Consider the following 17,122-nt stretch of genomic DNA (forward strand, 5'->3'; position numbering starts at 1 on the left):
GCAATCGCGGCCCACCGATCCATGGGCGGGCCTGTGCCTTGGAGGCACTCTTTCCCCTCCACGTCGGCCGTGTCAGCCTCCGCGATGGCCGACGTGGAGGTGACCCCCCTGCGCATGCGCGGGGATGACGTCAGCAGCCGCTGACGCTCCCGCGCATGCGCGGACATCCGCTGGCCAGCGGAGTCCCTTCGGCCCCGGCTGGTGTGGCGCCAAAGGCCTTCCACTCCGGCCGGCGGGGCCCAAACTACTCTGGTGCGGGCCTAGCCCCTAAAGGTGAGGGCTTGGCCCCTAAAGGTGGTGAGGATTCTGCACCTTTGGGGCGGCCCGACACCGGAGTGGTTCACGGCACTCCATCCCGCCAGGAACCCCCGGCCTGCCGGGTAGGGGAGAATCCCGCCCATGGTTGCACGGTGATCAACGCTGCGACCCGAATATTGAAAGGTATTTGACATTTTGAAAAGACAGGGAGCTAGGAAAAGGTGTTGGGGTAGCTCTGTTGATTAAGGATGCTGTTAGTCCAGTAGTGAGAGGTAACTTTAATGTGAAAGAGCAAGAAACAGAATCAGTTTCGGTAGCGATAACAGGAAAAGGTAAGAGATCACTTGAAGGAGTAGTTTACGGACCCCTTAATAGTAGAACAGAGTATACAGGGAGAAATTGCCCTTAGTGTTGGGTGGGGTTACTGGGTTATAGGGATAGGGTGGAGGTGTTGACCTTGGGTAGGGTGCTCTTTCCAAGAGCCGGTGCAGACTCGATGGGCCGAATGGCCTCCTTCTGCACTGTAAATTCTATGATAATCTAATTCTATAAATTCTATGATAATTGATGGGCATTTAGGAAAGGTACCACAATAATCAGGGCTGACTTTAATCTCTGTGTAGATTGGGTGAATAAGATTGGCAAAGGTAGCCAAGAAAACAAGTTTATAGACTGCATTTGTGACAATTTCTTAGAACAGTATGTTCTAGAACCAACAATGGAGCAGGATAATGAGGCGTGATTAATCAATCACCTCATGATAAATGAACCTCTAGATGATTGCGATCATAGCATGATAGAATTTCACATTCAATTTGAAGGGGAGAAGTGCGGGTCTAAGACTAGTATTTTAAACCTAAATGTGAATGCTGGCTAATGTCAATTGGGGAACTAAGTTAAAAGATAGGACAGTAGAAATGCAGTGGCAGCCTTTTAAGGATGTATTTAATAACTCTCAGTAAAGATTTATCCTGGTGAGAAAGAAAGATTGTGCAAGGGATGCAACATCCATGGCTAAATAAGGTTAAGAATTAATGAGCACGATCGAATGGTCACGCTGCTCCCAAAAAGCAGCGTGCCATGACGCAGAGGGATCGATAAAAGCCGGGAGAGCCCGCATCTGGGATCTACCCAGCTCGCAATGCCGCACGAGATCCAACGCGATCTCGCAGGACGTTGCGATGTAAATCCCGCCCATTGTGGTAGGGAAATCTGCATATTAAAGCGAGACAGCTAGTCTCACTTTAATGTGCAGATTCCTGGCACTGCCAGGGTGCCAGGTTGGCACTACCAAGGTGCCAAGCTGGCATTTTCTGTGCAGGTGCGATCAGGCCGGGGCGCCCTGCATGGGTGTGGAGGTGCTTTTGGGCTGGGGATGGGGGGGGGGGGGGGGGGGGGGGGGGGGGTCAGGATGTTATTTGAAAATTACGTCCCAATCTCTCGCTACACTGGGGAGTTCTGGCGAGCGGAAACTGGGCTATGTGCAGTTTCGGCTGCATGTTTCCCACTGAGGTCCTTATACAACAGCTGTGAGCGCTGGGAAACACACGGCTAAACACGCTCGCTATGGGACTTTGTTCCCAATCTGTTGAATCATGCCCAACATATTTTTTGTGAAGAAAAATAGTCTTCAATAGTTTTGTGAAGTAACATGCAGGGTAGATAAAGGGGAACCTGTAGATGTGCTACATTAATTTACAAAAGGCATTTGATAAGGTGCGATGTCAAGGATATCACATGGCATAGGGTGTCACATATTAGGATGGATAAAGGATTGGTTAACTAACAGGGAGCATAGAAAAAAGGATAAATTAATCTTTTTTGGGTTGGCAAGCTGTAATTTGTGGAGTGGCACAAGAATCAATGCTGGGGCTTCAACTCTTTCCAATCTATACCAATGGCTTGTATGAAGGGTCCGAATGTATATATGCAGATGACAACAATTTAGGTAGGAAGGTAGTTTATGAAGGGGAGGTAGCAGTCTGCAAAGGGATATAGATAGGTTAAGTGAGTGGACAAATATTTGGTAGATGGAATATAATGTGGGAAAACGTGAACTTGTCCACTTTGGCATGAAGAATAGAAAAGCAGCAGATTATTTAAATGCAAAGAGACTGCAGAACCAAGTGGTACAGAGGAATTTAAGTGTCCTGGTACAGGAATCACAAAAAGTTAGTATGCAAGTGCAGCAAGTGATTAGGAAGGCAAATGGAATATTGCTGTTTATTGGATGGGGAATGGAATGTAAAAGTAGAGGAACTTCACTGCAGCTGTACAGAGCCTCAGTGAGACCACGTCTGGAGTAATGTAGTCTCTCTCCTTGTCTGAAAAAGGATGAAATTGTGTTAAAAGCAGTTCAGAGCAAGTTCAATCAACTTGTTTCTGGAGCGAAGGGTTTATTTTCTGAATGGTTGAACAGGTTGGGCCTGTATCCATTAAAATTTAGAAAAGTGAGAAGTGACCTGATTGAAACATAAGCAATCCTGGGGACGATTTTCAGCCCGGGCTAACGGCCTGTGGGATCGTCGACGGGGGTAGAAAATTCAGAAACACAATTCTATCCGAAGAGATCCCATTTCCCGATTTTCCACGCCCCTCGCCGGTGACAATTCAAGGTTCACATCCACAAAGGGAGAGAACCTCATTTTAATATTCACGTGATTCCACCCCCCCACTGAAAATTCAAACATTGCTGACTTGACGGTTTATAACAGCTATTTGAAGACGTGATTCAGTCGATGTGTTCTCTTCAAAGATGGCGTCCCGATCTGGGAGGAGCCAGTCTTGCCAGCTCTATCAGGCCACGCCCCACCAAAGTGATGGCATAAACCCCGCCCATTTTCTTGTTGACTCATAGAGGCTCAAGACCTAGAGTGAAAACTGGGCCGTGCAGCTGGAGCGCTACACACCGGTCTTCAGTCTGAGCCCGACATTTCAAACAAACTATGTTAAGATGCCACCCCAAGTGGACTTGACAAGGTAGATACCAGGAGGATGTCTCCTCTTGTGTGGGGAGGCTAGAACTAGGGACACTGTTTTAGAATAAGAGATGAGACAGTGAAAGGATTGTTTTTCTCTCACAGGGCAATGGTCCATGGAATTCTCTTCCCCCAAAAGCATTGGAAGCTGGGTCACTGAATTTAATCAAGGCTGAGTTATATAGATTTTTGATAGGCAAGGGTTATGGGAGGGCAGACAGGAAAGTGGAGTTGAAACCGCAAATAGATCAGCCATGGTCTTATCGAATGATGGAGCAGACTCAAAAGGGCCGAATGGCCTGCTTCTGCTGCTGCGTTCTTGAAAAACTACATAACCTAAAATGTATGTATGTGCAATGTTGAGGAGAGAGGAAATGCCAGGTTGTGCCTCAGGATTCTGTAAATGCTTTAGAGTTCAGACACTAAAGCTAATACAAAGTATTTTTTTATGTTGCTGTATCCGAGATTTATATTTGTCACTATGTGATATGGGATAGTGCCTCATCTTAAAAGTGGAGGGTGCAAACTGGAGAGCTGGGAGGAGGTTTTGGAAACAGGGTGTGGTGAGGTTAATAAATAATTTGCAGATGAGGACAGTGGTTTTGAAATCAATGTGTTGGGGGAATGATGAGTCAACAAAGTTCAGCAAGGGCAGTAGTAATAGATGGGCAGAATTGAGTTTGGAGTAGAATCCAGGCAATTAAGTTCTGGATAAGTTGGGGGGGTTATGCAGAGTGGACTCAAAAAGGTTGTGACACAAAAGCATTGTAAGAAATCAAGACTGGAGGTGGTAAATGCACAAATGAAGGTTTTACAGATGGAGCAGTAAGTTAGAGGATACAAATGTAGTAAAAAGTAATCCACCAATATGCATTTAGTTATGTATTTAATTGTGGAACTAAAAAGATTTCAACAATTATAGTAATGTGCATACACTACAGAAAGGCAAATGTCAATAATTAAAATAATTTTATGTAGGTATTTTTGTTGATGACAGTGGCAACAGCTTTGCCTTTCATATTCACAGTCATGGCCAAGCCATTTTAAAATGTAATAATATAATCTTTATTAGCGTAACAAGTAGGCTTACATTAACACTGCATTGAGGTTACTGTGGAAATTCCCTAGTCGCCACATTACGGCACCTATTTGGGTACAGAGTGAGAATTCAGAATGTCCAATTCACCTAACAAGCATGTCTTTTGGGATTTGTGGGTGGAAACCAGAGCACCTGGAGGAAACCCACGCAGACACGGGGAGAAGGTACAGACTCCGCACAGACAGTGACCCAAGTCGGGAATCGAACCCGGGTCCCTGGCGCTGTTAGGCAACAGTGCTAACCCCTGTGCTACCGTGCCGTCCCGTTAATATTAAGGCAGTGCAGTGTAATCAGTTGCAAAATTTGAAGTTTAATCATGAACTAGGTTAGCTACATTACATGGAACATTACCCGTTTCAAATCAAGTCAAATTAAAGAGCCCAGTGTCAGCACCTGGTAAAAAGGCAGGGTGAAAGATCCTAGGGAATTCATGAATAAAACAGAAAAGCAGAAATAAACAGCATATCTACTGACATCTGGAAACAGATGTATATCAACATTCTGGGTGGAGACCTGTCATCGTAGGACCACAGATTATGGTACATGAACACGAAAGCTACAAAAATGTCAACATTTCTCATTTTGAAAACATAAGCAGCAATATTATTACAAGGTGTCTTAAGCATGAGTAGAGGATTAGAGCAATTCTAGTTTGCCCTGATCTCAGGTGAGATGGTTGTAATCTTTGACATTTGGATATCTACTTAATCAGATACAAAACGCGAAATTAAATACACAAGTACACACAGCGATTAAATGGCTGTTCAGCTTATCCACGATTAAGAAATATTTTCCTTTTATTTCACACTGACCTTTGGTTCCTTTAACTTTCTCCCATCTCCATTTTCCCCTCAATTTGGTTGTCCTTGGATCTCAAGATACTTGCATTTCTATAGTGCTCCACAGAAACAGGAAAGTATCAAAAGTGCTTTGTACTGAAGGAAAAAACGTTTTACTTTCACTCACCTACAAAATTAACAAAGTAACATCTGATCAACAGTCAAAACTATTTAACTTAAAATTCTTTGGATCATTTTGAGAAATGTGGCAAGTTGTGTGATTTCTGGATTTAAAATGGTCCCTATTTTCATACTTATTTAAAATGCTATTTTCACAGGCCTGCATTTGGTTATTATTTAAATTATAGAATCCGTTTCATGGATTTTCATAGTTATAAAAACAGTATGCTCATAATTTGAATTTTAGTCTATCAGGATTTTCCTTTAAGATCAAACTTCCAGATGCACAATTAAAATAAGTCTATAGGTGAACAATAAAATGCGTCCCCGATTGTTCAGTGTGTTACCCTGTGAGCAGCTGAGACACGCAGATCAGAAAAGTTGCGAATTTAATTCCAGTTCAATACTAAACTGGCCAATGCCCGTTAAGGTGACAGAGTCGATGCCTCAGAACCGGAGTTGCTGAAGCAAAAAATCAGTGGGAGTTCCGGCTTCTAATTCTTATTGGAAATGCATGTTTGTGGGTGCCTGATGGAGAAAGGTTCAGGCTAGCCGCAATACAGGTGAAAATTAAAACTTGTTTTCATTTCCTGTTCATGCAAAGTTAGCTTATCTCAGCCAGACTGGTTGCTTGGTTTCTCCCTGGGCTTGGGACGGGAAATACCAACGAAGGATCCTGCTTGAAATGCCCTCAGGTGCTCATTTTGATTACTCACCCGTAAAAGATAGGGAATTCACAGATTTTGACTTGGGGCCCGCAAGCTGCACCGTAAGAAAGACAAGGGCACCCCAACCATGGGGGCACACCATCACTTCCAAGTTCCCTGCCAAGTCAGATACGATCTGGCTTTGGAATGTATTGCTTCATCATTGCTGGGCCAAATTCCTGGAATTCTCTGCCCAACAACATGTGAGCATCCTCAGCACAAAGGTTGCAACATTCAAGGCTGCGACACACCAGTATTTTCTTCATGCATTTAGGAATGGACACTAAATGTGGCCATGCTAGCATTTCCACACTTCCAGAATAGATTTTGAAGAAATTGCAACCTGGGCAATTTACCAGAGGGTGGATTCATTAAATGTCACCAAGAAATAGAACATAGAACATTACAGAGCAGTACAGGCCCTTCGGCCCTCGATGTTGCACCAACCTGTGAAACCCCTCTAAAGCACATCTACACTATTCCCTTATCATCCATCTGTCTATCCAATGACCATTTGAATGCCCTTAGTGTTGGCGAGTCCACTACTGTTGCAGGCAGGGAATTCCACGCCCTTACTACTAAGATGGAATAAAGTTGGTAAGTAAAGGAAATTAAAACAGCTCAAACCCAATCTTACACGTGTACGTATATCCCTTTCCGTATTACTGCAAAACATTTGGTTATCTGTTCCTACCATAGGAGGTGCTGCACAGTTCATTCCTGGTCACATTTTGTTACCAAAGGAGGTAGAACTCCGTAGCTGATTGCAGTCTTCCAATAGCTCAGCCTAGTAACCGTTTCCCATGTAAACCTCGACAGTAAGTGCAGAGAGCTATTTGCTTGCAGGAGAGGGGCATGCAGCCAAATCCAATCCTGTTACCACTCAAGTTTCACGTACACATGTTTTCCAACTGGAATGACAAGATAATGACCAGGAGCAGGAGTCTTTATTGATATCCCCCTCTCTAGTAAAGGGCAAAACCAAGTGGGAAATCTAAGCTTCTTTAAAATAAATTTAGAGTACCCATTTATTTTTTCCAATTAAGGGCCAATTTAGCATGGTCAATCCCACTTACCCTGCACATCTTTTTGGGTTAAGGGTTGAGGCCCATGCAGACACGGGGAGAATGTGCAAAGTCCACTCAGTGACCTGGGGACGGGATCGAAACTGGGTCCTCGTCACTGTGAGGCAGCAGTGCTAACCACTGCGCCATTGTGCTGTATCTAAGCTGCCAGTCTGGTTGAGATCAGCTAACTCAGCATGGACTGGGAATCAAAACTGGACAATCCGCTGAAGAAACCAAATTTAGAGTTTTTAATTTTCACTTCAAAGCTCTGCAATTTCTATTTAAATTACTCCATGATGTTCTCATTGGCCTTGTTATGAATACAATTTAAGACAATGCAGATACAATTTAAGACAATGGAAATGTTAGAAAACTATAGGATCACATATGGGAGAAGAGAGAAAACTATTAACATGTTTCCATGCTAGAACTGAAAAATTACAGGATTCTAGGAGTAAAGTGGCCATTTTCAAAAAGCAACCTCAGTGGAACTACCATTTCTGGTTCTATATTCCTACCTCTAGCAGGGAATATTGTACCTTTCACTATTTATCTGCAATCTCATCACAATCTCAGTTTGTGCAGCAACACGGTGAAAGTCAACATTTCACCCAATCTGCTCTGAAGAAGTCATACAGACTCCAACCATTTATTCTGTTTCTCTCTCCACGGATAACATAACATTGCAAATCCCCCTCTGGACATGTGGAACCTTTTCACCCCCCTCACTCCTGGATTTGGGCAACTTGCATTATTTGCATTATCCAAATTTTCTGTTTTATTTTTACCTCAACCAAGTTGTCAAGTGAAGTATGAAATTCTATTATTTCATATCACACAGCGCATGTTTTTCCCGTCATCGCTTTTCTTACAACTCAGCCGAGTGAAGTCATCAGATAACAAAGTAGCCCCGAGCAGCAATCAATGTAACAAGATTAGCAACAAATTATAAAGAGTAGCTCGATATGTCTGTACTATTGTATTGAAGTATTTGTCCACATGGCTAGTAGTATTTAACGGCAGATCCCCTTTGTTTTTATGCAATGCACTTTTCATACTTTTTCCCAGTGTAAAAAAAATGATTCCCCCCCCCTAATTTGCTCATGCATTTAAAGACTGTGCAGTAAGTAATCCCTGCATCCAAACTGCTCCCGCAATCACTCACGTCCTGATCCTGCGGTCAACCAAAATGATCTGCAAATCAGTTTGATGTGGAAATGATTTTGCCACGAGCTGTTGAATCGATCACAGCATAGACCGTCAGGAATGAGACTGGGCGAGGGGCTCTTTCTTACATGGGAAAGCTCAATCGCCAGTGAAGAGAAAAAATGTAACACTGGTTCATTTACTAACATTCCAACATCTGAGTTAGAGGTTCTGGAATCAACTCCAATAATGGACTTGGGCACATCACCTAGAAGACAATGTTCAGGTTGTCAAACAGATCTCGTGGCACTATCCAAACCAAAAAACAGGCGAATGTCTGTCTCTCCCAGCAAATAAAACACTAGAGCAATAATGTGCATCATTAAATTAAGGTAAATGTTGAGTTTACATACACTAGAGGGGAGAATCTTTTGAGAGAGATTTCAGAGAAAATTACATTTACAATAAATGATTGATATACCTGTAGTTGTATAAAAAGAAACGAAAAATAAGACAGTATATAATGAACAACCGATACACTTGGGCTGGCTACACAACCATGAAACCTCCCCATATTACTTGGACATTTATTAATTTACTGCTTGTCGCACAGTCACAGTACAGAAGGTGGTCATTCGGCCCATCATGTCTGCACTGATTTGATTAGATTTGATTCAGTCACATGCACCAAAGAACAGTGAAAAGTATTTTTCTGCGGCCGAGGGAATGTACACAGTACGTCCATAGTAGACACAAGAATAATCAACAGAGAACATTGACAAATGGTACATCGACAGTGATTGGTTACAGTGCGGAACAAGGGGCCAAACAAAGCAAATACATGAGCAAGAGCAGCATAGGGCGTAGTGAATAGTGTTCTTACAGGGAACAGATCAGTCCGAGGGGGGGTTGTTGAGGAGTCTTGTAGCTGTAGGGAAGCTATTCCTATGTCTGGATATCCTAGTCTTCAGACTCCTCTACCTTCTGCCTGATGGAAGGGTCTGTAAGAAGGCAATGCCTGGGTGGGAGGGGTCTCTGATAATGCTGTCTGCCTTCCTGAGGCAACAGGTGTATATAGAATCAATGATGCGTTGGGCTGAGTTCACCACACTCTTGCGATCTTGGACCGAGCAGTTGCCATACCAGGCTGTGATGCAGTCGGATAGAATGCTCTCTATCGCACATCTGTAGAAATGATCTGGCTCTCAAAATGAGCATTATAATTTAATGTAATTCCCCTGCGCTTTCATGGTATCCCTACACAGTGTTCAGTGCCCTCTTGAATGCCTCGACTGAACAGGCTTCATTGTTTGTTCACAAGTTGGCTTCTGCATTTGCCTCACTTTGATCCCGGTGGTTATAAAGCTTCATCAGTCATCTTCAGGAGATGGTAAGGCACTATATAAATGCAAGCTCGATTTCCAAATGGAGGGAATTCTCTGTTAACCTGATTGTGTCTAGAATCTCTGCGACTGCTTGGAGACTTTGGACTGGTCCATATCCAAGGCCGCGGCAGCTAACCTGGATGAGTACGCAACCACCGTCACAGACTTAATCAGTAAGTGTGTCGAGGACTGTGTACCAAATTAGACAATACGGGTATTCCCCAATTGGAAACCCTGGCTCAACCAAAAGGTTCACTCCCTGCTGAAGTTTCGGACGGAAGCGTTTAAGTATGACGACCCTGACCTATATACGAAAACAAGGTACGACGTACGGAAAGCCATCAGGGTGCAAAAAGACAATACCGCATCAAAATATTGTCCCAGGCCAACGACACTAACCCACAACGACTATGGTAGGGCCTACACAAGATCACAGGCTATAAAGCAAGTCCAGGCGGAATATCTGGGGCTGGAGCATCCCTACCCGATGATCTGAACAAGTTCTATGCCTGCTTTGAGCAGTCAGCCAATATATCAGTACCACCCGCCCCAACAGCCCTGGACACACCCACATCCACTATTACAGCCTCAGAGGTAAGAGCTGCCTTCTTGAAAGTGAATCCGCAGAAAGCGACAGGCCCCGACGGAGTACCTGGGCGAGCACTCAGAGCCTGCGCAGACCAGCTGGTGAGTGTATTCGCAGATATCTTCACCACCTCACTCCTCTGCTCTGAGGTCCCCACCTCCTTCAAGAAGACCACCATAATACCAGTATCAAAGAAGAACAAGGTAGTCTGTCTCAATGACGACCGACCGGTGGCCCTAACGTCTGTTATCGTGAAATGCTTCGAGTGGCTAGTCAGGAGACAGATCACTGCCAGCCTCCCAGACGGTCTCGATCCATTGCAGTTCTCCTATCAGCACAACCAGTCCACAGCAGACGCTATCTCACTGGCTCTGCAATCAACTTCGAACACCTCAACAACAAGGACACCTATGTATGATTTCTGTTCATAGACTACAGCTCTGCCTTCAACATCATTATCCCAACAAGACTGATAACCAAACTCCGCAAACTTGGACTCGACCCCTCCCTGTGCAGCTGGATCCTCGACTGCCTCACCAACAGACCGCAATCTGTCAGGATAGGCAACAGCACCTCCTCCACAATAGTCCTCAACACACACTCCCTACACACACATGACTGTGTGGCAAGATTCAACTCCAACTCAATCTATAAGTTTGCAGATGATACGACTGTGGTGGGCCGTATCTCAAACAACAATGAATCAGACTACAGGAGGGAGATAAATCACTTAGTTGTATGGTGTACCGAAAACAACCTCTCTCTAAATGTCGGAAAGAGCAAGGAACTGATCATCGACTTCAGGAAGCGCAGCACGACACACACTCCCGTCTGCATCAATGGCACCGAAGTGGAGATGGTTGATAGCTTTAAGTTCCTGGGGGTCACCAAAACCAACAGTCTGTCCTGATCCACTCACATTGATGCTACAGTCAAGAAAGCCCAAAAACGTCTATTTCCTATGGAAGATAAAGAAATTTGGCAAGTCTGCATCGACTCTCACAAACTTCTACAGATGTGCGATAGAGAGCACCCTATCAGGCTGCATCACAGCCTGGTATGGCAACTGCTCGGTCCAAGATCGCAAGAAACTGCAGACTTGTGTAAACTCAGCCCAACGCATCACACAAGCTTGCCACCCCCACATTGATTCTATATACACCTCCCGCTGCCTCAGGAAGAGAGACAGCATTATCAGAGACCCCTCCCACCCAGGCATTGCCTTCTTACAGACCCTTCCATCAGGCAGAAGGTACAGAAGTCTGAAGATTCGCACATCCAGACATAGGAACAGCTTCTTCCCCATAGCTACAAGGCTCCTCAACGACTCCCCCTCGGACTGATCTGTTCCCTGTAAGAACACTATTCACGATGCCCTATGCTGCTCTTGCTCGCGTATTTTCTTTGCTTGCCCACTTGTTCCACACTGTAACCAATCACTGTACCATTTGTCAATGTTCTCTGTTGATTATTCTTGTGTCTACCATGTACGTACTGTGTACGTTCCTCGGCCGCAGAAAAATACTTTACACTGTACATGTGACAATAAATCAAATCAAATCAAAAATCAAATCAAATCTTAGCCTATCAGTTAAATATAGGTCATCAACTCCCCTCCCAGATATTTTTGGCTGCAAAGTGGAATGGGATGGCAGGAGCAGGGAAATCAACTTCACCACATCACCTGAGAAGTGAGAATACGTGCAGACAATCAACAACATCTGAAAGGCATTAAACGTTGGAGCAGCAATAATGTGCAGTAATATGTATCACAAAGATAAATGGTGAGTTTACATATGCTGTAGGGAAAATAAGGTTACAGCGAAAATCACATTTACATCTAATGATTTATGTCTAATTGCATACAATTATATAATTTACACATAGATTTACATATTTGTAATATTTATATCTACTCTGAAATTGCATATTGTGTACAATATTGAGGCCTAGTCATTCTTTTTCAATGGTGATGGATAAGTGACCAACCCAAATTAATTTGTAAAAAGAGTAGGTGAGGGACACAGAAATTCCTTAGGCAGCACCTTCCAAATCCATCTAGAAGGACAAGAGCAGTAGATACCTGGGAATCCCACCCCTTCAAGTCACTCACCACCCTGACTTGGAAATATATCGTCGCTCCTTCACTGTCACTGGGGCAACATCCTGGAGCTCCCTCCCCAACACACAGCGGGTGTACCTAGACCTCAGGGACTGCAGTGGTTCAAGGCAACTCACCACCACCTTCTGAAGGGCAACTAGGAATGGGCAATAAATGCTGGCCTAACCAGCGAAATCCACATCCCGTAAATTTTTTTAAAAATTAATTATTCTTCATGTTAAATTTATGAACACACAGAAGACTCACTAATTTATTTCAAAAAGTATAAACTCATTGCAATTTCTGGTTTGGGAGCCAAAAGACGTTTTGGCTTTAATATGATAACCTTTTTACTGATCGTCTTGTTTTTATGAGGCTCTGTATATAAAAGGTCACTAGTTGCTTGTTTTAGTGACAAATGTTTCTGTGTGGAGGAATAAGATGCCCTTTTTCTCACTCTCTGTATATCTGTACAATATCCATCTGGTTTATTTCAGCAGCAGGGGCGATTGTGGTTGTTGAATGCTGAACAACCTTACGCACCCAATCATGATGGAAAATCAGATTGTCATAAGATTGAAGCACATGAAAGTAATCAATTATTTCCATTCCCAAAGCAGTATTATGGTCCAAATAAAAGGCACAAAATAATTACAATACTGCAGAATATGAATAATCTTGCAATTTATTCCTAGCAATTCAACTTCTGTAGGTAAAAATGCCAGATTTTACCATACTGACAAGAGGTAAATTCAAAACGGATGGGTTTATAATTGAGCTTTCTCTCGACATCCCATCTGAGATGCTGACCATTGAAAAACACTGCAGCTTTAAAATAGGGCTGTTAAGACATGAAATTAACATTTCTGGTTACATTGAAGGAGAAATAAAACAAAGCAGGTTTTCAACATGGAAACTGTGAATGAAGCCTATTTCACAGTATTAGATAATACTTTCTACTGCTTTGAACAAATGTGTAAGCAAACCAGCATAATTACAGTTACTTACACATTTAATAAGCCAAACAATCAAAATAACAAACCTGAGAAAAGTGTTGCTACTAGTTTGAGGCTTATTCACCCCTGAGGACACAGACTGAAGTTTTCAATGACAATTGAAAAATAATGAAATCATTTACAGCATCCAACTTAGGTTTGAAACAAGCCAGTCCCATTAAAAACACACTGCAATAGCTCTTTCATTCCCATGTGAGTAAATGGAGACCATTGCAACATTTTCAGTCATTTGAGTATTAACAAAAATAGAAGCGTAGCACATACATTTTTTAAGAAAACATGAGAATAGAAGCAACAATTGCCTTGAAGAATATCCTTTTGTTTACCGTGGTTGAGGGACGTTAGTGTCAGAATCAATCTCTCGCAGGTCAGGTATAACTTGATACACAATAAAGCTTCCGCTGCCCCAGCATTGGTGGAAGAACACACCTTCAACCAACTCATGGGTGTAGCATTGCCAATTAGTATCAATTAATTGTAATTTTGTGCAGTTGGTCCATGTTCAATACTGTCCAAAGGACTACCAGACGACCCTTTGGTCCCTTCAACTTGGATTGAATTTGAACCTACTTACCTAATGCAAGGTCACCCAACTCTCTAAATGTCATTTCCCCCCCAAATTACAGGATGCATCAATGTCCCAGCCAGCATAGTACTGATATAGTGAAATTGGAGTAGGAGAGAAGAAAAATGTGTGAATGTTTACAACAGGAAAAAAAAATACTGGAAAAACACAAGTGGCTAATCAGCATTTAGGGGAGGTTACCATGGGTCCCACCATAGTGAAATTCCTGAAGTAATCTGATTATTTTCCCCCTCTAAGCCTTTGATGTTCCTCCTTGCTTCTCAATACTTCTTCTGCCCTCTTCTCACTCTCATTTTCATCTTTTGTTTTGACATATTGCATATTTGTTTCCCAACGTCGTTTCATGGTTCTGTTTCAGGTGGGGTGAGGGCAGAGTGTGGAGAGAAGCAAAGATGTGACGGGTGACAGATACACAGCAGGAAAACCAACAAATCACAGGAGCCATCAGTGGGGTCTGATCTGAACAAAAATTTGGCAGCAAGACCAGAACACTCAAAACATAGAAGCGGGTTAGAAGGGAAGTGACAATGAAGAGAAAACGTAAACTTGAGCAGAGGATTAAATGGTGGATGGAACCAGAAATTCAAACAGCATTGGCAATTCCCATGAGCAAATAGCCACAGTGCAGCATGCAGGATCATTAACAGTACTGTTACAAAGTTTAACCACTGGAGAGTGTACAGAATATAAATGTAGTACACAATGGATGAGGGGAATACTTTATACAGGAAAATATTTAAAAATCAATGTTTGTGAATTTCTTTTCCATTTTAGTTTCCAGCTTCCAAGTGCAAGGGTACAATGCTCTGGATAACATCTCTGAATACTTCCTCTGTGAACTTAGACAATCATAACAGGCCGTATGACAAGTGAGGCATCCCAACCAAACCCGACTCCATCCTTAGCCAAGTTTCACATGGATACATATCCAGCAGGGGTCACTGGACAGCAGCAAACGGGAGCAGAAACCCTCAGCTCCCCTTCACCCTTTTCACACCTTTCCTCCTCCTCCCCCCCCCCCCCCCCCCCCCCCCCCCCACCTGCTGTTTCTTTTCTCCTCCCTTACCTAGGCTGCTGCGATCAGCTAACTCGGTACAAACTAGGTACTGAGCCTTTACCACATGCTGCATCTATCCACCAAGTTGAATGACTGCTGATTTATGGTAAAAGTTAACAATGGAATTGCCTCTTCCCTCAAATGTGAATAGGGGAACATTTCTCAGCTGGGTACTTTATCTTTGCTGCTGTCATTCAAAGCATTTTTGAAGAACAGTTGGGTTTTCTTTCCTTCTAACTGTTTGTTTTTAAAATGAAGGAAGTGGCCCAAACAACTTAATTAATTGAACTTATAAAAAAAATCATTAGTTTTTAAACAGTTTCATTAAAAAAATCTGTCCAATGGTCCCCAAAGCTCAATACTCACTCCTCTCAGAATACTGCCTACATCAGCAAAACAGCTCGCCATGGTTATTCCCTATTCTCTCCTCAATTGTTTTGCCAACAAAACTGAATATTGTGTAGTGTCTTGTTCTACTTGGAAGAGAATGATGAAAAGGATGTCAAATCTTAAGTTCAGTCTAATCATCATGCTAAATAAAATAAAATCAGCTTGATGAGAAACTGGCATTTGTTTTGGCCTAAGCTGATCAAAAAAGGATTTCTTTTTCTAAAAATATCACCGGTTGTTTCATGCAACGGTTGTATTGGCTGTCTGGGGCAGATATAGTTCCGGTCCCCAATACAGTACCAGCTTAATTAATAAATAACAAGGCATTGGCAATATCAGTCTGTTGACATGTCACGTATTAGCTTTTTTGTGATTCGTTAAAGCTGAAATGCTAACTGTGTTAAGATATTTAAACCAGCTATTTCTTTAAATGCTTCTTTTAGTTACTGGCAGGCATTCCATTCTGTCCATCTGTTCCGCTTGGAGAGCACCAGTTCCAGGAACAGAAGATTGGACACTTTTCCATTTAATAGACAACAGAACAGGAGATCTGCACAACCATTCCAGGTCAGCAGACTTCAAAATCTGCTGAAAACTTGGCAAGATAGGATTTTTTTCCCCCCTTACAATATAAATATAATTTAAACTTGTTCCTTGTCTGTTCGCCACAGTTGCTCCTTGACCTCAGATGGGAGTGTATTGAAGAGATCGTCCTCGACCACAAGGCCACTTCGTTTCAGTAACCGGCATTCTCCCAGCTCCACCGGGAGACACTCTAGTCTGTTTCCGCGAAGCTCCAGTTGTGTTAAACTTGTCAGCTCACCAACCCGTGACGGCAGTGATAACAGGCAGTTATTCCCTAGGTTTAGAGTCCGGAGCTTACGGCATTGGAAGAGTTCAGGTGGTAGGGTTTCAATCTGCAAGATGAGAGTCAGGTGAAGCGAAGGAAACAAAAAAAAGTTCAATATTTTAACAGCTGCATTTGCTGAACTGAAGTAGCCATTTATTAAACGTGTTTTTTTTCAAACAAAAGTTTGTGTATTTAGAGAATACCAAAGATAATTTTGTCAAGTCTCCAAGTTTTAAACATTAGAAATTTTGGGTAAGTAATTTTTACTTTTGGCAATAGAACAGACGACATGTAATTAAACTTCAAAAGGATTTTTAAAAACTTACTTCTTCATGAAGGGGTCCTCCAGCAAATCATTTGCTAATTTTAGTCTATGTTTGATGCCTGAACTGCATGCATGCACAGAATATGAATAAAAATCAATGCAGAGGAAAGTAATATTAGGTCCATTTGGACAGCACCATAAGACATAGGAGCAGAAGTAGGCCATTCAGCCCATTGACTTTGCTCCACCATTTAATTAGATTAGGACTGATCTGATATGCCTCAGCTCCACTTCCCCACCGTATCCTCATAACCCTCGATTTCTTAACTGATTAAAAATCTGCCTATCTCAGCCTTGTACATCCTTAATGACCCAGCCTCTACAGCTCACTGAGGTAAAGAATTCCACATATTCACTACCCTCGGAGAATAAATTACTCCTCATCTCCGTCTTAAACACATCTCCACATTCTCCAACACAGTTGGTCAATAGAGTTATTCTGACTGGGTACTGAATTGTGAAAACGCAAACCTGAGAATTTTTTTGGAAGTAGTTATTTGTAATCTTTATTTACTTCAGGTAGTCTGGCCTGTTTCAATCTTTCTGCTAGTAAGAGGGTGCAGCAGGATTAGCTTTTAGCTGCATCCCTAATGTTAAATCTGTGAGAAGATT

General features: G+C 42.7%; 1 protein-coding gene across 1 annotated transcript in view; it reads right to left on the reverse strand.

The window, feature by feature from the left end:
- Window positions 1-17,122, reverse strand: part of LOC119955527 — an 86,668-nt gene that overhangs the window by 22,035 nt on the left and 47,511 nt on the right. The window contains exons 4-5 of the mRNA XM_038781800.1: window positions 15,979-16,252; window positions 5,148-5,207 (exon numbers count right to left, since the gene is read on the reverse strand). Coding sequence (XP_038637728.1) covers window positions 5,148-5,207; window positions 15,979-16,252 — 334 coding nt within the window. The remainder of the gene's footprint in view (window positions 1-5,147; window positions 5,208-15,978; window positions 16,253-17,122) is intronic.

Source organism: Scyliorhinus canicula, chromosome 21, assembly GCF_902713615.1.
Source record: "Scyliorhinus canicula chromosome 21, sScyCan1.1, whole genome shotgun sequence".
NCBI lineage: Eukaryota > Metazoa > Chordata > Chondrichthyes > Carcharhiniformes > Scyliorhinidae > Scyliorhinus > Scyliorhinus canicula.